Source organism: Camelina sativa, chromosome 4, assembly GCF_030686135.1.
Source record: "Camelina sativa cultivar CO46 ecotype springtype chromosome 4, ASM3068613v1".
Classification (NCBI taxonomy): Eukaryota; Viridiplantae; Streptophyta; class Magnoliopsida; order Brassicales; family Brassicaceae; genus Camelina; species Camelina sativa.
The window spans coordinates 15,137,225-15,159,185 of NC_141883.1; the positions used below are offsets into that span (position 1 = coordinate 15,137,225).

Here is a 21,961-nt window from a genome sequence, read left to right on the forward strand (position 1 = left end):
GTATGGCCATCACTTCTTCTTGTTTCTCAACCACAACCACTTCCTTCAAAGCCTTCTCTTCCTTTTGTTGCAAAGTCAACATTTGTTTTTTCTCAATGATTTCCCTTAATTCCTTAAGCTTTTGTGCCTTGAAACGTCCTGGGAATGGTAGAGGCGGTTTGTAAGCAGGAGGGATGTACTTAGCAGGCTTGACAGCTTCTGACTCTTCAGCTCGATCGACCACTCGAACACTCACACGGTCGAGTGCATGCTCGAGCAGCTGGTCGAGTGCAATACGGAGTCAGTCTGCTTTGCACAAACTTCACTCTGAGCTTCAAGAAATGATCAATCCTCCCCAACTTGAACTTCACTGGCCCCAGTGACTTCCTCTTCAAAGAGATGAATGGCTTTGGCAGTAAACTCCCTTGGGTTTTGAACTGCTTTTCCAGGTAGTTGGGTGGGTTTTGGAGCTGAAGTAGATGCTATATTGCTCTCCATATACTTCACTCTTGAGCTAAGTCCTTCAAACTTCATATTGAGATCATTATATTGTGATGTTAACCTCTTATTCAGCTCAGCAAACTGTTTGGCTTCCTCAATTTTCCCATTGGTTTGCCCAATCAACAGCTGTTGTATCATTGCTCTTAGGTCTTGTTCCTGGTCTTGGTTAGTCTGAAACCCTGGTGGGGAACACAATTGGGGCTGGAACACCTGTTGTTGCTGCTTGGGTGCATAGTTGTGTTGTTGTTGAGGCTGAGGAGGTGGATAGACTTGGTCTTGAGGGTTGGCTACATTGGTGCTCCTATAAGAGAGGTTGTTCTGCTTGAATCCTCCACCTTGGTTGTAGCCTTTGTATCCTACTCCTTGGTTCTGCATATAACACAACTCAGCAAACTCCTTATCTCCTTCTTGGACTGGAGCTTCTTCTTCACCAATGAAGTGAATGGTTTTTGACTGGCTTAGGAGAATATTGTCAAGCTTCTCATTGACCATCTTTAAATCCTGCTTGTATTTGTCCTCCTGATCAGTGGAGGGGATCCTCATGGTTCTATCATAATCTTCATTATAATTACCATCTGACTGAGCAAGGTTCTCAACCAATTCCCATCCTTCTTCCACATTCTTGTTCAGGAAGTTGCCATTTGAAGCTGTATCAAGAAGCATTCTTATCTTGGGAAGCACTCCTCTATACAAAGTGATTAGAAGGGACTCATTGCTGAAGCCATGGTGAGGACACTGAGTTTGGAATCCTTTAAACCTCTCCCAAGCTTCACAAAAGCTCTCATTATTCCTTTGAGCAAATCCAGAAATTTCATTCCTCAACCTAGCAGTCCTTGCATTGGAGAAGAAATTGGCTAGAAAAGCTTTCTTGCATGCATCCCATGTGGTTATAGCTCCAGTAGGAAGAGTCTTCTCCCATAGATGAGCTTTGTCTCCAAGGGAAAATGGGAATAGCCTTAACTTGAAGCCATCATCTCATCACCACCTCCACATGAGCCGTTTGGTCGAGCTATTTTCTCAACAACTCAGGACCAACATGAAGAAGACGTTGCACCCCCTTCTACCATGAGTCATGACCTGGATTCAATTTGAGGTGACTTTTGGCCACTGGTGGGCTCGCAGGCCCAAGATCACAACTTCCTTGTGATTAACATAGAAGATGCATGAAGACTAGGAGGACGTCTAAAACCAAGGCTTGGTAAACAAGCTCAAGACTTTCCTTCATTACCGATCTGTGTAAGTTTTTGAATTATTTTTGAAACTAACTATTTTTGTGAATGGTGGTGAATGACGTATGGAATGATAACTTATGAATGAATGGATGTCAGGGTGTTTTAATTCCCCTTATGCAATTGTAGTATAAGAGGTGTCAATCCAATCTGAGTGTTTGTGAACAATTAAGATGTGCATATGAGTCTAAGTCAAGCCAGATGTAAAGGATGTTTGTCACTAACAATCCTATTATGAAATGTAAAGTGCAGAAAGTAAAACTACAGAAACTAGGAGCTAAATGCAAATGGAACAGAGTGATTATAACAAACAGAAATAGAAACTATGGGAATGCAAGTATTAAACTAATGCAAGGTAAGTAATGAACAGGATACTAAATGAATGCAACAGAAATGCAACTAGGGTGAAACAGGACAAACACAAATCATAAACACAAGTTCTGGGTTGGAACTCGAGCAAGCACTCGATCGAGTGCAGGGTCGAGCTGGACAAATACGCAAAACAGAGCAACACAAGAAAAACAGAGCAATACCAAAACGAATCAAACAACGATCAAACAACAGGATTTAGGCTAAGAAATCAATAAACAAGGAAGGTCTTGAGGAGGGATTCATGGGCTGGACTATGATTGAGGTCATCTAACTTGGCCAACAAATCTCAAACAACTTGAGCTAATCTCTAGACATATATTTCTAAGACATGTTTAATCCACTCTCGTGGCAAGAAACAATCAAACTCGTGCATCTCTAGACTTGTTCTCACAAAGTAAAGAATCTACACAAGCAGGCATTAAGCAATATGTCAAAAAATCAAACAAGACTTCTAATCTCTTAGCAAGCCTAATGATAGTCTCTAGATCTAGCCTTATCTATGCTCCTTAGACATTGGTGTGATGCTAAGAGGCTTGAAATCAGATCCTACCCTCTCAGATATAGGATCAGCATTAAGAACATCTAGCCTAGAAGAGATCTACAACAATCAAGCTTGACCAAATCAAACAAACCTCAAACACAACCCAGCCTAACCCATCCTCAAGATCCTAAGCAACTACTCAAAAGAACACATGATGAACATCAAATTCATAAACCCAGAAAATGATGAAACTTGCATGATTAGATAGATAAAGCAAAGATCTACAATATTGAAGAAGGAATCAAACACGAATTCTTAATATCTTGAAAGTTATGGAACCAACAAAATCCAAGAATTCTTTGTTTTTCTCCTTCAAGGAGGTACAAGATCTAAAAATAAAAGTGCAAAAGGAATAATTCCCAAAAAGGTAAAAACTACGTTTTTGACTCTCTAAAAAGCTGGACTCTTTTGGTGGCTGCAGGTACAAGCCCTTATATAGAAAAAGTAGTGGAAGCCCTAAAAACGCTAAAAGACAAAATAGCCAGGCGGCTCGACCAACTCAACCTGGTGCTCGGTCGAGTGACCGGTCGAGTTGGCTCCTCTTGTGCTCCTCCCACTCGGTCGAGTCCCTCTCAGCACACGGTCGAGTGTCTGGTCGAGTGGGCAGTCGAGTTGGACTCCGGACCTTGGTTCTTCAGTCTTAGCTCTCTTGCTTTCTCCTCATGATTGCTTCACTTCTCCTCAGCATTGCTTCCATGCTCCTTAAGCTCCAAATTCACCTGTTTATGCATGAAAAGATGCAAATGCAATGCAACTAAACTCTAATGCAAGAACAGTCCTAAAGCTATGCAATAATGGTCAAAATGGATAGCAAAAGATGCAAAAGATGTGAATATATTAAGAGAAAACAGGGTAAAATATATAAACATCAATTTTCATTTTTACTTTAACGAGTTTATTGCTTTGATTTTGCAGGATTAATTACCCATATTTAGTTATTTCAAATAAAACTGTTGCACAATAAACTCTAGAGTAGAGAGTATTTTTGTTATTTTTGTTTTATTTTTGGAATATTTTTCTTTATTTTTTCTTTTTTTTGTAATTGCCTATAAAGGCAACTGTGTGTATCATTATTTTTTCACGTTGAAATAAAATAAAAACTTTCTCTTAAGCTTGCCCTAGTTTGTGTAGCCGCTTCATTCTCAGCTTTGTTAAGATCCGAAACTCCATAGCTAGAGAACCTTTGTGTTTTATCACGAGAATCTCGCAGCTCGTGTGGTGCACCTCGTCTTCCCCATTTACGTGTTTGTTTGTGGTTTGGAAACCTTGTGCTTAACCAAAGTTATGATTCTTTTGACCTGAAGAATCTGTTCACTGCTTTTCAAGCTACTCCTTCCAATAACGCAAATTGTACCGCCACTACCACCTCCAGTAATCTTGGCCCCGTAGAGAGTCCCATTCTCGGTTTTAGAGCTCTTCAACTTCTCCATATTGTGCACAAATTTCACTAATCTTTCTGTTCCATCAGAGCCAATCTCGCACGCGTAGTAGCTGTCGTGGCACTGCCAAGTAAACACGTAATTCACGGTTAACTAACTAGCAGAAACTCGATCATAAGAACCGCTTTTTTTTTTTGTAAAAATATTAACAATGCCTTAAAAGCCTAAGAGAGAGAGAGAGAAAACATAAGCTCCCCAAGACCTATGACTTGTTCTTCTGAAGGAGTTGCTGTCAACAATGCCTTAAAAGCCTAAGAGAGAGAGAGAAAACATTTTCTTAGATACCCCACTACTATAAGTTAACATCATCATTATACATACAATTAGGTTAGCTCACCTGGACACGAAAATTCTCATATATTGGATGTCCAGGTGGCGCCATTATGTCGTATGTACTTTTTCTGTCAATGGTTGTGACAGAATCCCCATGATCACCATACTTTTTGATGAATTCTGCTGCGGTGATAGACTGTGGCAGCTTACTTGCGTAAAGAGCTTGAAATCTGCAAAATATTGATAATATCATTATGCTCTAATTGAGTAACACATATGTTATATACATAAGAGGGATCTATAATACCTATGAGGAGAAATGTTGCACAAGTAATCCAACGAAGCATCAGATTCAATCAACTCTGAGCTCTCCTCTTCAGCCTCTTCTGAGTTGGCTTCAGCAAAGGAAGATGCAAAAGACTTTAGTGTCTTACCAAGAAAAGCTCCTGTCCTCACAGAACCATAGTTTGAACCACCAACACTGCAGATTAACGGATGTGTTAAGAAAAAAATATAAGATCCTCTCTTGCATTTTCTAAACAAAAAATGTACAGCCGCACCTGTGTCGTATTCCGGAATCGATTCCCCAAAATCGAACATGAGACGGTATTTCAACAAGTCCTAGTATCTCAGCTGGCTGCAGCGAGTAGACAACCTAGTTAATACTCATTTAAGAGAATCATGTTTTTTAAGAAAATGAAGAGAGTAAGTACTTGACAGACTATAGCCAGAAGCTTGTTAGCTTCTCCACAAGCAGAAGCCATCTGATTCAACACTCCACAAGGTGCTCCAACAACGTAATTCTCCACCTTTTGTCAAAGCAAAGCCACATCTCGCGGAGATATTTCAAGCCATGCGCATAGTCAGCTCAATGAATCTTTAACTCATTAAATTAGTTATCGCGGAGAAGTAAGTACTGACCATGAGCAGCAGCGACAGCAGACATGGTAGCAACTTCAACTGAAGCAGAGGAAGATACTCCTTTGCCTTCAGTAACTGTTGAAGAAACCTAAAAGAGTGTATGTAACTGAGTTAGATACAACACAGTTCATGAAATTAATTAAAGTTTTCTTACCAGTATGCTTATGTTGTCTTCAAATTGAACACCCATCTCCCTCATTAGTACCAGAATTGTACCTCCAACATATGCCGCCCACCTAGAAATGGACTCAAATGTTATACTATATCATAGATTTTGTGATGAAGTATCTGAAAAATGGGGAGAATGAGATGAAACAACTTCTGAGATGGATCCCAGGAAAAGTAATGGAGGCTTTCTCATAGGATATTGGTTTCCCATCCTCTTCCACAAAATCCAAAACGTCCATATCAAAAGTTGGCCCTCTGTTGCTCAATTCTGATCCAAATGAAACCTTAAATTTCAAAAATGTTATAGAGGAAAGCAATGTAGAGACCCAGCGAGTATAGAGAAGAACATACAAATTTAAGTATGGGATTGTCTCTTGAATGATGTCGTGCTTCAGCGTGCTTCCAGAATTTCTGTTTACTAGGATGATTCCTCTGCACAGCAGCATGACATGCCTCTCGTGTAGGCATCTAACATATAATAAAGAAACACTCTTTTGTTAAAAGGTGAATAATTAATGCCAACGAAAAGATGAATCTTGTAGAAGGAACTAACCAGCAAGACAAGCCTTCCAGAGTAATCAGCAATTCCTCCCATTACATCAAGTCTACCGGGTGCTCTCGCAACAACAATATCCTCCTGAATGGCCAGACAAACTTCATTAGTCCCTCAAAACACACAAACTTCATTAATCCAATTAAGGGAACAAACTTCCCAGTTGAAAAGTGCAGAAGCAGCCAAATGCTCCCTTTCTTGATGATGGCCTCCTATTTTAGCTAATGTTGCCAGACTATTCAAGAAATAGATTGTATCAGAAAAGCCATGGTGATCTCCATAAAAAATTTCAAAGCCTTCTAAAAACCTGTTAATAAACACACATAAGAGGTGAGTCCATCAATTAAGTAACATTTGAAAATGTCCAAATCCACAAGGAAACACACTTGGAGGACTTTTGTGTCTGATCAACGGAAGGAATTTCAGCTTCGTTTCCGGCAACTTGATACCATTATGGAATGGAAAGATCTCTTCCTGGAGCTATCTGTAAGTCTCATCGCCCCGCTAAGCTACATTATCAAGATGAATACCATTGATTAGTAACAAATGAATAACAAATTTCTATATTTTTTGTCTACATGAATCTAGAGTATGGATAACATTTTCTTGCTTGTATCACTCACATTGAGTTTGGAACGCTTATTCCCCATTGCTGTGTCCTGCAGTATTTTAGCTGGCACCTGAAATTAGAAACAAGCATGAGCAATGACATCATCAACAGAGGAAATTGAGCTACTTTATATAACAGTATAATTGTGCAAGAAAGAATGATCTGCTAATATAAAGAGTTTGCACATTCTACCTCGCCGCAATCAATGCCTCCATCGTAACATGGTTTCAGTGTAACTGCACGCTCGAGATAAGGCGCCCAACATCCAGCCAGAAGATCTATTCTAATCATTTCAACACCACCTTGGTAGTACTTTAACGCAAGAATGGAGAATTTCCAAGAGAATAAAAAATATTTAAATATATATATATATATATATATATATATATTGCAGACTCGGTATATGATAACCTTAAGCATCTTTCTCAAGAATGGCTCTTCATTGAAATAATCCCTTCGCACAAATATGAACCGTAATTTGTATGCAAGTGCTTCATTCACAGTTTCATATCCAATTTTTCCTGAAGTATTTCGCAATTAGTAGCCGTGAATTAGATTATCAGCACAATGTTATACGAAAAGACTCATAGATGATTGAAACAACCCGACCTGTTTTTTTTTTTAATAACCTAATATCTAGTGATACCATACTCACTACCAACCTACCCCCAATCATCAACGACAGCGGATAACAAATAGTATATACAATAATCATTAAAGAAATAACATCATATCATTCCAACAACAATCCATAACATTAAACAAATCATAAACCAGCATTCCTAACATCCGTTCTAGACCACTAAGTTCCTCTCTAGCATCCTAACAAAGACCAGAGCAAACAACCGAGCTGCTAGAACATCCTCCTCTTCATCGTCTTGATTCCACGATCACACTTTGCATTTACCTACGCCACAACACAAAAGAGAGGCGTAAGTATTACCAGAAATACTTAGTGAGGCAATCCTTCCATCTAATGGGCTATACACACAAGCAATAAGATCTCCCATGCCACAAACAACAACAATAGAACAAACCAGGAACATGCACAAAGCAACACAGCATAAACCGGTCACTGTAGAAGGGTGTCGACCATCATTGATCATCTGGTGTCGACCGACACCTGCTCGACACTCCCAAAACCCTAACGGTTTCGACCGAAACCTCCACATTCGACGCTCGCTAAGTCCCCGAGTCATCCTCGCGTTGGTGTCAACCGACACCGATGCCAAGCAGCGATTTCCTTCGAACATAACCTCCGTATCTCTCCTCCAAGTTTCTCATTTCCGTCCCACACGATCCCAGGAATGAATCCAAACCTTAGGAGCTGTGAAAAAACTCACAAACAACCAAACAACACACAAAAATCACAGAAACAGAGATCTTAGCTTAGATAAGCCATGGTCATGCACTCACCTTTGCCAATCAATGAGAAACCCAGGACAAGAAAGCTCCACAGCAAGCTCTTTTCACGTCCTTAGCCTTAGATCTCACTTCCCAAGCACAGATCTCTCAAAGACAAGCAATGAACCTCACAAGAAACGGCTGAAAAAGAAAGAAGAAGTCGACTTTCTTTCTTTAATAGTCAAGTTTAGGGTTTCCCCAAACAAACCATGCAAACCGGAAAATTAAATCAAACCGATTTGACCAACCGCGAATGGTGTCGACCGACACTCGATCGACACCCCTACCAGAAATCCAATTTCTGGTTCACTGATGTTACAATGATATCGAGCATGCAGTCCGAAGCATCAATCCCAGTAGGAGTATAGACATCTTTTAGAAGTGCTATGAAATTTGGGGGAAGTTTCTGTTTAGCAGAAGCTCCACAAACCTATATATGACAGAGAGAATGATAATATGTCATCTTGTTTAAAAATACCAGTCAACAATACCATAACAACATAACGTAATCTCGATATTACCAGGCATAACCAACCAGATGGTAAATATTCCTCCTTCAGTGTCCAACCAGTTGGCTGCAAATCACAGAAGCAATAATATATTGTAAAAAATAAATCGAATTTGGATATTGATATTAAAAGTTAGAAGAGAATTTGCTTACTTGCCCACCAAAGTTAACGATGAGTAGTTTCACATTGTCTGGAATTCCAAGCTCTCTCCTAACCTGAAATGTGACTGGACTCAGATTTGATAAAAAGTTATCAAGAGCACCGATGAAAACCAACTTCATGTTTAGATTTATGATATGGCCTCACAATAAGGGGAATATCGATAACATCATGGAAAGCAGGCACTGTGGAAAAACACAAGATTGAGTTTGTTTTGGTATGCTAAAAAGAAACACTACTGGATATATATATAAAACTCACTAGGACAGTATTCAGGGAGGCGTATCAGAATTTCGCAATGCGAATAACCCTCAGCTATCTGCAGAAATTAATATCGATGAATAGAGAAAAATGATTTATACTTATTATATCAAATATAGAGTTACCTGCCAAACAATGAATCGGTGATGATGTCCAGCTGCCATCACATATTCTGCATATATGAAGTCCCAACTGCAATGATCACATGTTATATTTCTGAGAAAACTAACTTTCTTGATATGTATGCATTGTACCATAAAACTTAGCAATACACCAGTAAATCAGCCAAGAGAATTTCATTAATTGACCTGAAGTTGGTGATGCAAATAGAGCGGATTCCGGCATCTGCTCCGGCACGACAAGCGATTGGGACAACATCTGACACCTGATGAAACCAATATCTTCTTATTTAATTTATAACCCACACACTCGAAGAAATATGCAAACATTATATATTGAATGCATTTCTGAAGTACCATAAGGTTGGCGTTGATAGACTTTAGCCAGTCAACCTCTGTGGCTAAAATAGAGTCACGAGGTTCAATTGCAATCTCGCAATAATGCAAATTTTGAAAAAAAAGAATGATTCAGCTAGACACCCAATGGTGTCGAGGAGAAAGAAGAAACATCTAAGAGAGATGATGACTGAGAGAGAGACCTTCTCCAAGGAAGCAAGATGATATACGGTTAAAGCATCAGCTTGTACAGATCCATTATCCAACAGTACCTAAATATCACCTCCATACATTTTTCTGTTTTCTTAAATGAAAGATCCATCTTTGTATGTATCAAAATGAAACTCATAACAGATATTTCTGTGAAAATTACTAAATTACCTTCCGGATAAAGAGATTGGGTGAGTGAATCTCCATGGTGAAAACAAACTCCAGAGCAGCAGAGACAACATGAACATGATGCTAGAGAGCGTATTCTATAATTTTGTTAATTAGTTTTCTAAAAAAAAATTAAAATGCTTCAAACAATCTCTGTATTTTGTGATATTTTCCACGATTTTATTTTGTGAAAAAACTGTATAAATCATGAACAAATAACATAATAATTGAATTCATTAGCAGAGTCCTAGATTCTCTACAGACAACAATGGTTGACACGAGGTTGAGTTCTCTAGGACTGACTTGAGAAGTTTTTGTGGATAGGTTGATCGTTAGAGTTTACTTCACCAGGAAATCTCCTGGCAATGAGGATTGAGGCAGCTCATAAAGCCCACCTTCTCTTGTTAGTTATTATCATTAACATTGGTCATATTTTTTTATCTTTTCCACTTTGCTATTTAATGCACAAGTATTTTCAGAAAATCTCATCCAAATAGGGATCTTTTCTCCATCTTTGCATGTTTTTTTTTTGAATAAAATGTAAAATTTATTCGAAAAAATATTGTTTTACATTTGCAATCTAAACTTGCGATTGAATAGTTCAAAGAAACATTAGTATGAAGTTATGAATTAGTCTGCAGAGTATCTTGAGGACAACCACCGTGTCATGGCAGCTGCATATTTGCCTTTGCTTTGAGTGCAAATGCTTAGCAATCTGTCCCTTATGTGTCTGTCTAGTGTTTTGAGAAGCAGAGGAGCTGAGATTGGAGTGTCCCTGTGTCGCCTACTATTTCGTTCCCTCCAGATGGTATAGACTGTGGCCTGAAAAGCGTAATGCAGTAGGAAAAGTGTGACAGAGCTCAGCGTCGCATCAGTGATGAGAGATTAGTTGTCACTCCAGGAGGTTGAAAACCTGGTGGTGAGGAGTTTGCGTGTAAGACATGTCCATATTTCCGTGGAGAACGGGCAGGAGAAGAATAGATGGTCCCGTGTTTCAGTCGGGTGACTCGGGTCTGAACAGAGGACACAGGATGTGTTAACGTTGCCACCCCATGCCTGCATTCTATCGCCAGTGGTTTTCAGGGCTGCGAGCCAAGCGACGAAAGAGTATTTTGGCGTTGCTTTTGCAAACCAAACCCCCTTTGTCCAATCTTTAATTCCTCGAGAGTGTCGTATATGTTCCCACGTCTCCATGGTGGTGAATGTCGTAGTGAATCTTCCACCTCTACCCTTCCATAGAATTGTATCCTCTGAATCTTCCATCTTTGCATGTTTTACCATCATTCTCATGTGTTTTGTCTCATTGGCATACGAGATCTTCAAGGCCAACAACATAAACGTTTTCTTTTGTGGTGTTGTTGAAATCTATGAGTGTTGTCTTGTATTTCATTCCTTTCGGCTTTTTTAGAGTTACATGAAGAAGTTTATAATGGCTAAGACGCTTGATGCAAACCAAATGGTTTGATACAAAAAAAAAAAAAAAAAAAAAAAAAAAAAAAAAAAAAAAAATCTCAAATGCATGCAATAATTGAACCGAAAGAAGAAGCACGTTTCATGATTTTCATCATCAATTAAGAAAAGGGAAGGGAGAGTTTGTTTCTTTGGCTGAGTGGACACCGTCACAGCGAGCGGATTGTAACGATTGTTAGAAGTTCTCATTTGATTTTTGATTTGTTACATTAAACTTACCATAAGTTTAGTAGTGAAAGACCAGCTTGAACAAATATATAGTAAAACCTCTATCAATTAAAAAAAAAAAAAAAAAAAAAACTATATATGTATTAGGATTCCTGAAGAATAATATTTTTTGGACAAATAATATTTATGAAGAGATGATAACAAAATGAATTAGACGACAGTAAAATTTGTAAGAATTTAAATGCATTCACTTGTTAATATGCTACATTTTGTAATATTTTTAGTTAAACACAATTTAAGAATGCATTAACTCTTTCTTACCTGTATATATATATATATATATATTAATATATGATTTGTAATTGTACATAACGATAAAGTAATTTAAATTTATAAAGGTATGCGTAAATATCGAAAGTCCCGCACAAGGAACAATTAAAACGAATAGAGACCTAAGTTTAATGATTAAAGTACAAACATTATAAATATGCATTACCATTTTTTTACTTTTTCATATAATTTATATAGGATTAGTTATGATGAATATTAGTTGAATTTGTTATTTTTTATATTTCGATGTACTTGTTATTTCAAGAAAAATATGAGATACCAAATCAAGATTTTTTTTTTTTATTTACAAATATTTTAAAGAGAAAATATCTTATTATATAAACCTTGATTTTCAAAGTTAGTAATTCACCAAATTGTGACACGTGTTAATTTTAACGATTAGAAATCAAAATTAAAAACTCACCAGATCGTGACACGTGTCAATTTTAACGATTAAAAATCAAAGTTAGTAACTCATCAGATCGTGACACGTGTCAATTTTAACGATTAAAAATCACAATTTTCAAGCCTGGTAAAAGAAAACATAAGATAGTTGTAATCTTATTATATTAAAAATAAAATAATTAAGATAATATACTATGTGCATCCATATCAAAGTTTCACTGTTACAAAAATTCTCAACCACTACATGGTAAAATAAATATACTATGTGTCATTCATATTTGGTCGTATAATTATACTATATAACCTAAAACATTAAATTTTATGTCTTTGTTTGCACACAAAAAATAAAAATATTTATGTCTCTATGGTTAGCCAATTTTGAACACTGAGTACTACAACAAGATTTGTGAACGCAAATGCAAAGAAAACGAAGATCGTGAAGAACCAATTGGCAGTCTTAGGAAAAAAGCTTAAATAGAAGTCTGAACTAATATTTTTATTATATTAAAAAATTTATTATATAAAATTGGATTTTCAAATTAGTCATTAACATGTTAAGTACATTGATGAGATACTGACACGTGTCAAAAAATTATTATTTTTCAAAACAGCTAATTAAGAAAATAACATCAAATCTAGATAAAATTTACATATTTATATCTAAAAACAAATTAAATCAAAAAAAAAAATTAACAAAACTAATCTATTTACATTGTACGTTACTTCTATTATATGTGTTTTCTCAATAAGATTTTGACATGTATAAACAAAAAAGTAATTCACTAAGCATGTATATTATCATTAATAAATAAATAGTGAATAACAAAATTAAAAAGAATAACATAAGTTATGCCAAAAGATTTTTTTTTTTGAAACATAATAGGACAACTAATTAAGAAAATAACATTAGATCTAAGTAACATTACATGTTTATATCGAAAGCTTTGATCTTTGATTTTTTTATCTGATCTAATTTTTTCGATCTATTGTGTGGGTCTTTGATTCGTGCGAGTTTTTTAATGGAAGCTATCAGATGCAATGAAATGAAATCGAAGTATATAAGCCCGCTAAATTAATCAAGGATAGAGACACTGCTGGAGGTTCCAAAAGTGATTCTATAGTTAGTAGCATTATAAGTTTGGAAGATAAGTCGGTCGTTGATGTATTTGGTCAAAATTTAGAGTTGTCTTTTCTGAATAATGTTGATGATTCCGGAAATGAAACAAGAGCTGCTTGATCGAGTAATTGAGAAACGGTTACAAATTTGGGAAGTTGGAACGGTATACCATTTTAAAATTAGTTTCAAATCGGATTTTTGTTGTTTTCTATCGGATTAGGTTCGTCAACCGTTTAAACAAGGTATATAGAAAAATATATGAGAACTTTTGACTCAGGTAAAAAAAAAGTTGAGAATTTATGATTCGAGAATATTTGAGACGAGGTCATAGCTTTAAGTTGTTTTGGTACAATTGGATATTTCTGAAGAAAATTAGGTTGTTGATCATTAACGTGATTATGACATATGTCATTTTTTGGATTGTATATAAAGTTTCTATTTTGTATATGAGTTACCATCCTGATTATAATTTTCAAATCTGTATTTTTATTATATTATATTAACTTTCTTTCAATTTCTCAACTTTTTTGTGTTAGTCATAAAATCATTGTAATCGAGTTGATAACTTTCACTAGTTGTTCATCCAAAATATCTTTGGAGTAAACAAAAACTTCATGGTTATAGAAATTATGTCACAAAACAATTTTAGTAATTATAAGAACTATTATTATGACAAAATGAAAGTAAAGGAACATAAAATTTGTTTAATTTGTTTAGAAGACATTTTATAGGTGGTGGTGATAAAGATCATACTTTAACAATAAAATTATTTTGGGTATAAGAACATATTTTTAATGGTAAAACATAGAGTCAAATTATATGTGGTTACTTATTAAATGTTGCTTTGATGAATTTGTTGCATGTCAAATATTTGGTGAATAAGTTGTGAAACGTTTTTGAAATTTGACAATAATAATATTTGTAATGATGAGTATTTGGCAAAAATTTTAGTGGGATATAATTAGGGTTTAGATTATTGTAATAATTGTTATAATGTATTAAAAATATAGAAATATAAATAAATGTATGAAGATAAATACAAATATTCTCTAACTTAAATTATTTATATAATTACTTTACGAAATATTTTTTTTATATATTTTCAAAAATATTTTTTAAGTTTAGGATTTAAACCCGCACATCATACGGGCCCTTATCTAGTATATATATATATATACTAGATTAGGATCCGCCCGATGTGCGGGTTTATAAATTTTAAAATAAAATTAAATTTATCAAAGAATATAAAGTAAATATTTTTAGTAAGTAAATAGATACACCGAGGTGTCCAATGTGATATTTGATGTAAAAGATGCGACTCTACGGTTGAAACTATTAATCAAGTTTTTATTTTGAATGTCCTCGTTCGTGTGAAGTTTGGGATTTATCTCTGACTATGGTCTTGTCAGAGGGTTTACCGTATAAGTCGGTGTACTCGAATTTGGATTTTTTTTTTGTAGGGACGCCTCTCAACAGGGTGATCCTGATCAACTTCTTCAATTACCATGGATTTTATGGGCAATCTAGAAGGCCATAAAAAAAATCAAGGTTAAGAGATAGAGGCAAATGATATAACTACTCAGACTTTGGGCGATAATTTAGCCTGGGAATAGGCACTCTCTTTTACAGCAGTCATGTCAGCTCCATCTTCATATTCAGATGTCCAGGTTTCTTCACCCCGTTGTCAGATTGATGGTTCTTGGAAAGCAACCAATGTGCATTCATGATTGGGCTGGTGGTGTTGCGTTGGTGAGGAGCGAACCTTATTGTTGGGGGCCAAGTGTCTAAAACAGAGTCCCTCCCATGCATTCGAAGTTAAAAACGTTGTTGTGGGCCATTGAGCGGATATGTGTTGAAGGGATCGCTTGTCAACGTTTTGAGACTGATTGTGCTGAGTTACTCACTATGGTGCAGTCTTCTGAATATTGGCCGTCCTTCTCCAACTTGCTCGATGAGTTTAACTTGTTGGAGTCTTTTCCACTATTCTCCATCTCTTGGATCCCGCATGCGTCAAATACGAAGGTGGATTGTCTTGCCCGTGCTTCGTGTTCTCTTATCTCTGAAATTTCTTTTGTAAATCCTTTCCCTCCGGTTTGGGCAGCTAACCGATAAATTTTCTTTTAATTGTTTGATTGAAAAGAAAACAGTAAATAGATACACTTTTAGTTAAAGAAAATAGATGTAGATGAGTTCAAAGTTATTAAAATAAAATTAAATTTAACAAAGAATATATATTTAGTTCTTTTCGTAAGTAAAAACAATATATAAAAGTAAAGAGATAAACTTTTAATTATAGAAAATAGTTGTTGTTTTTTTGCTACAATACACTAATGTATATCCATTTACAAATCTACTATCTACATCACCACTAAAAGTGAATTTGTACACACAAATATATTTTACTGTTAAAATATACTCTTTAGTCTTTACTACTACCAACAAATTGTCTTTATGAACATATTAAAAAATATATTATATGTCTCTTTACTTTAACATTTGTGTAAATACAAAAATGCATATGTTAATCTTACATACTCCTATCTTATATATTACAATAGCAATCTTTTTGAATAAATTATTTTGATTGGTGAAAAAAATATGAGACAATCTATTGTGTAAAGGTGAGTATTCATATTTTTTTAGAAACAGTAATTAATTGTAATATAAAAAGTAACCTTGTATTCTCAAAGGTAATATGTTACTTGTGTCACAATCATTTTTTTCTTATATAAAAAGTAATATTATTTCTTGTAAAATTAGCAACTTAAAATTAAAATAAGTAAACAATATTATAATTTCGAATTTTATGATATATATATATAATTTCCTTATAATGATTTTTTCTAAATTTTAAAACTGTTTAAATATTGTAAATAAAATTAAGTTTTCTTTTCTCTATTTTACTTTTATATAAAAACTTTTTATGGTAGGTTTTTTATGAATTTTTACATTTTTATTTTTTATAATTTTAATAAATTTAAAATTGACATGTGTCAACATCTGAATGATACAATTAACACATGTCACGATCTTGTTAATTAGTATTTTTGACATCAAACTTTATATAATAAGATATATATAATCTCCTTATAATTATTTTTAAAAATTTTGTATTTTTTTCTAAATTCTGAAATTTTTTATAATTATCTTTTTATTTTATTAATATTTTTTAAAACAAAATATTTTCTTTTCGTTGTAATCAAATTCTTCCTATTAAAATATTTACACATGTCAAAATCTCAGATGGATAATTTGATACATGTCAAAATCTTGTTAATGACTAACTTTCAAAACCCAACTTTATATAATAAGATATATTAGGTAAGTAATCCTAAATAAGCATTAAATTAGATGATTCATGAAAATTAATATATATATATATATATAATCTCATCAAGTTAATTTATTCAACATAAATTGTAAAACAAAAATTATGATTATAAAAAATATGTACGTGTATTTGCGGGTATTATCTTAGTGTTGATAATAATGAAATAAATTATATTCAAAGAATGACTTGACACACACAAAGAGTCCGACAATTTTGGTGAGAGAATAAAGGTCAAAACCTTTAAAAAAATTATGGTCGTAAGAAATTCTCCAAGAAAGTCTCTGAGCTCTCAATTTGTTTTAATTAAAAAAGAAAAAGAAAAACTTTAATTTAGTAAAATCATAGAAAGCTATTTTTGGTAAATGGAAGCCTAAACTTTACCGGCTAACCCCCTCAAAGACAAGAAAATATGTCTCTCTTTCCTTGCGGATACTCAAAAACAATGTCCAAACTTTTGAACCATAAACCAAATCCAAGAAAAACAACATTCCTAGGCAAAGAGACAACAACATACATCATCATTTTTAAGATTATCTTGGTTATTAGATCGTTAGGTGAGACCAAAACAACAACAAGAACAGCAGCTCCTCTACTTCTCCTTAACCCATGACTGCTGTTCTATTTCTCTGCTTCATCCTCCTCTGTATCTTATTCACCTCTTCTTTGCAACACGTTAGTGAATCAGAGCCGCTCGTGCGGTTCAAGAGCTCAGTTAATATAACTAAAGGAGACTTGAATTCATGGAGAACAGGAACCGATCCTTGCAATGGAAAATGGTTTGGGATCTATTGCCAAAAGGGTCAAACAGTTTCAGGCATTCATGTCACCCGGCTCGGTCTCTCCGGGACCATCAATGTAGAAGATTTAAAGGATCTCCCAAATCTAAGGACGATCAGGCTTGACAACAATCTCCTCTCAGGTCCACTCCCTCCTTTCTTCATGTTACATGGCTTGAAATCGCTTTTGCTCTCCAACAATAGCTTTTCCGGTGAAATTTCTGACGATTACTTCAAGGAAACCCCACAGCTCAAGCGGGTTTTTCTCGATAACAACCGGCTATCTGGAAAAATCCCCTCTTCTTTGATGCAGCTATCAGGTCTTGAGGAGCTTCACATGCAAGGCAACCAGTTCTCGGGTGAGATACCTCCTCCTGCAGAGGGCAACACAATTCTAAAATCTCTCGACCTCTCCAACAATAACCTGGAGGGAGAGATCCCAAAAAGCATTGCCGAGAGGAAGAATCTAGAGATGAAATTTGAAGGGAATCAGAAGCTTTGCGGGCCACCTCTGAGTACAAAATGTGAGGATAAACCTTCATCAACAGGAGAGAAGAATGAGGTTACGACGAAAGCTATCTTTATGGTCATTTTGTTTCTTTTGATATTCTTGATTGTGGTGGCGATCATAACAAGATGGAAGAAAAAGAGGCAGCCCGAGTTTAGAATGCTCGGCAAGGACCATCTAAGCGATCAAGAAAGCGTGGAAGTCCGTGTACCTGACTCAATAAAGAAGCCTATCGAGTCAAGCAAGAAGAGGAGTAACACAGACGGTTCCTCAAAAAAAGGTTCATCACATGGGAAAGGTGGAGGTGGGGGTCCAGGAGGAGGAGGCATGGGAGACATTATTATGGTTAATAGCGAGAAAGGTTCCTTTGGTTTACCCGATCTCATGAAGGCTGCAGCTGAGGTGCTAGGAAACGGTAGCCTTGGATCGGCCTATAAAGCAGTGATGGCTAATGGATTATCTGTGGTTGTGAAGAGGATTAGGGATATGAATAAACTTGCGCGTGATGCATTTGATATTGAGATGCAACACTTCGGGAAAATTCGTCACCCTAACGTTCTAACCCCTTTAGCTTATCACTATCGTCGAGAAGAGAAGCTTGTCGTCTCTGAATATATGCCTAAGAGTAGTCTACTCTATGTTTTGCACGGTATTACAACATTTTTGCTTTTCTCGATTGATTGATTTTTAGATGCATACTTTTACATTTACCATGAAACCTTTTTTAAATCCTTTTTTTCTTTTTGAAAATTTCAGGGGATCGCGGGGTTTATCACTCAGAGCTAACTTGGGCAATAAGGTTGAAAATCATACAAGGAGTGGCGCGTGGAATGGACTTTTTGCATGAGGAGTTTGCGTCCTACGATCTCCCACATGGAAATCTAAAATCCAGTAACGTTCTACTAAGTGAAACCTATGAGCCATTGATTAGCGACTACGCTTTCCTCCCACTTCTTCAGCCTAATAACGCCTCACAAGCTTTGTTCGCATTTAAATCCCCTGAGTTCGTACAAAACCAGCAAATTTCCCCAAAATCAGACGTATATTGTCTTGGAATTATCCTTCTTGAGGTCATGACAGGGAAATTTCCTTCTCAATACCTAAATAATGGTAAAGGGGGGACCGATATAGTTGAGTGGGTGCAATCTTCTATCGCACAACATAAAGAAGAAGAGCTAATAGATCCAGAGATAGCAATTAATACTGATTCGATGCAGCAAATGGTGGAATTGTTGCAGATCGGGGCTGTGTGTATCGCAAGTAACCCGAACGAGAGACAAAACATGAAGGAGATTGTTAGAAGGATAGAACGAGTGACACTTTGAGGAGATTCAGAAATGTAAACGCAACCTTTGGAATCTGTAGATAAACAAACAATGAGGAAAATGGTATGTTGCGTAAATAGGAATGAAACATTATTTTCCTCTAGCTCAATTGAAACAACATGGATTTTTTTGTTGTGTGTGTTCATTAGGAAGAGGCAAAGACCCAATTTTTTGTTGTTTCATAGCTTTTTTTTCTTTTTATTTGTTTTTTGACTTTCTCCACTTTTCTTTGTCAAAATTACGTTACGTAATCATCTTAGTAGCTTTATTTCTTCAAGAAACTTTGATGTATATAAGTCCATGTTTGTGTTATATAAGATGGATTTTTATACAAAAGAACCATGAACATGTATTAGATATATTTTTGTTCGATTTCAAAAAATAGTTCAATGTGGAAATACTTGATCTAAATAGAGTTTTGCATAATAACTATTGATAGCAGGATTTTCACTCACGGTATCAATTGCCTATGCAGTTGTAGTACAATGGGTTATCAATCCAAATGGTTGTTATGCTAGCAGATAAGATGTGATCTGAACAATGCAAGTCAAGCCAAGTAATAATAGGGGTTTTATCAAATAGTCTAAAGTGAACAAAAATAAAGGAAATAAAACAAGAACCATTCGACCTAAGTACACGATGCAAGCAATGGAGTATTGGATCGAGTAGGTGGTCGGATAACAGAGAAATCAAGAACACAAAGATAAACAACTCGAGGGTAGGTGATCGAGTACCAGTTCGGGTAAGGGGTCGAGTTAGAGATAAAAAGTTTAAACAATCAAATGCGAAAGCTCCTAAGGATAGGGTAATTGACTCATAAGTGCTCCTGATCAATTTGAGATGTCTCACATGCCTCAAGCAAAATATTCCCTAGACAATGAATCTCTAAACCTTGTAAATCCACTCTCGCCGTAGAAACAATCAACCTTAATCACTTCCTTACCCAACTCTCGTTGGAAAAACATGACTAAGCAAGCATTAAAATATTGTCAATAAACTCCTTACACATCTAATCTCTTAGGCTAAGTGAGTAGATCTCTAGCATTAGTTGGTTCAAGCATTTCAACAAACATCTCTCGATGGCAAAACACCCTAGATCTAATTTCAAGCTCTTGGTCTGAAACTAGCATTAAGCATACTAATCTAGAAAGGAAATTTCAAAAAAAATAATCAAGCTAAGACATCCTAATCGATCAAGTACACATACTCGCCTATCTGATCCCTAGAAACTTTGATTCACTACTCAGATCTCATAGTAAGCAATACAAAAATACAAATGAATGAGAATTGCATTGAATTAAAAGGAAGACCGAAGTAATCCAATTACAGAAATCGGAAATGAAAGATTAGTAAAAAGAAGTAAAAATTGAATCCTAACAAAGCTTGAAAAAGTGTAAAATCTCTCTCTCTCTCTCTCTCTCTCTCTCTCTCTCTCTCTCTCTCTCTCTCTCTCTCTCTCTCTCTCTCTCTCTCTCTCTCTCTCTCTCTCTCTCTCTCTCTCTCTCTGGTCGTGAGTGTCTGCGGCTTGCTGGGCGAGAAAATAAGGAGGAGTTTTATATATGGAACAGCTAGCTCTCTTTACAACTTTTTTTTTCTTTTTTTGCTATACTACTATTTTTTTCTCTTTTTTTTTCTAGGAGACTATAGCAAGACTCTTACCTCTTTTTATACTTAGATACTTAGAGCTAAATAAACTGAACCTTAGAGACTCTCTTCTTTTTATTTCTCTTTTGATCCTCAACCCAACCCCAAATAAACATGATAACCAGTTATCTTTCAAAACCGATTCTATTAGCTAGTTCAAATGGTTCTAAACTTAGCTAAAACAAGAGCCAGTTCTTGTCGTTCTCAATACTTTCAAGGTTTCATAACCTATAGCACTATCAAAGCTGAAAATGCCTCACTCAACAAATCACAACAAGGCTTGAAAAAAAAGGCTTAGGTTCAAGGGTGGGGAAAAACATTTTGGGTTAAATGAAAAGATTGGCAAAAGTGAAGTGCTAACCCGAATTTAGAGTTACCATGAGAAGGTATTCAAGCAAGTTTCACACAAGTGGAAGAGGCTTTCAAAAGACACAAGGTTTTAAACAAAGATTCTTCATTTTTTTTCCAGAGATTGATCAAGCAACAATGAACTGTGATTAAGAGCTATAACTTCAATCCTAAGTTGAACATAACAAAGTAGTTTTAATCATTGCCCCCTAAAATGCATATGCAACAATCCTATATAAAGCAATCTAGACTCAATCCTACTATGTAAATGCAACTATATGAACACTCTTCTTTTTTTGTAAGTTTTTAAATTTTTTCAAATTTTTTGGGTTTTTTATGCAAATAGATGCAGACTCAAATGAATAAAGCCAGTATGCAAAAATTTAAAATAAGAAATAAGAAAATCAAACAATGTTAAATACATTCTCAGACCCTCCCCCAAAGTTAAATTACACAGTCCCTTGTGTAAATAAATGTCTGAAAAAGAAATCTGAGAATCACACAAAGAAAATAAAACATAATGCAATAGTATAAACAATGGTGCGGATGAAGGTGGTTACTCATGTATTGGTGAAGAAGGAGGTTGTAGCAGCCTCCATGCTCGCCAAAGTGTACCCAGGGTCATCACAATGACCAAAGATATATACTAGATGATCTCCGACACTAACCGAAGGGTAGATGCAAACACTAACCAGGAGATCCCTCCTCCCCAACAGTGTACCGCGCAACGACGACCATTTTGGGAGGGTGATTTAAATCGCCGCTTCGAGTTTTCTGAAACTACGGT

The 21,961-nt window shown here is 35.6% G+C and overlaps 1 protein-coding gene, 1 non-coding gene and 1 pseudogene across 2 annotated transcripts; 2 read left to right on the plus strand and 1 right to left on the minus strand.

Moving 5' to 3' along the window:
* Nucleotides 1-1,198: 1,198 nt before the first annotated feature.
* LOC147945748 (small nucleolar RNA R71) lies at nt 1,199-1,305 on the plus strand. Its single transcript, XR_015597817.1, has one exon. It is a non-coding gene; the product is annotated as a small nucleolar RNA R71 (small nucleolar RNA).
* Nucleotides 1,306-3,860: 2,555 nt separating this feature from the next.
* On the minus strand, nt 3,861-11,015 carry LOC104783731 (L-arabinokinase-like; annotated as a pseudogene).
* A 5,959-nt stretch (nt 11,016-16,974) lies between these two features.
* LOC104790624 (pollen receptor-like kinase 3) lies at nt 16,975-19,518 on the plus strand. The gene is made up of 2 exons (XM_010516405.2): nt 16,975-18,506; nt 18,614-19,518. Exons 1-2 carry the CDS (start codon nt 17,180-17,182, stop codon nt 19,180-19,182), a joined length of 1,896 nt encoding a protein of 631 aa, XP_010514707.2. The 5' UTR covers nt 16,975-17,179; the 3' UTR covers nt 19,183-19,518.
* Nucleotides 19,519-21,961: the final 2,443 nt, after the last annotated feature.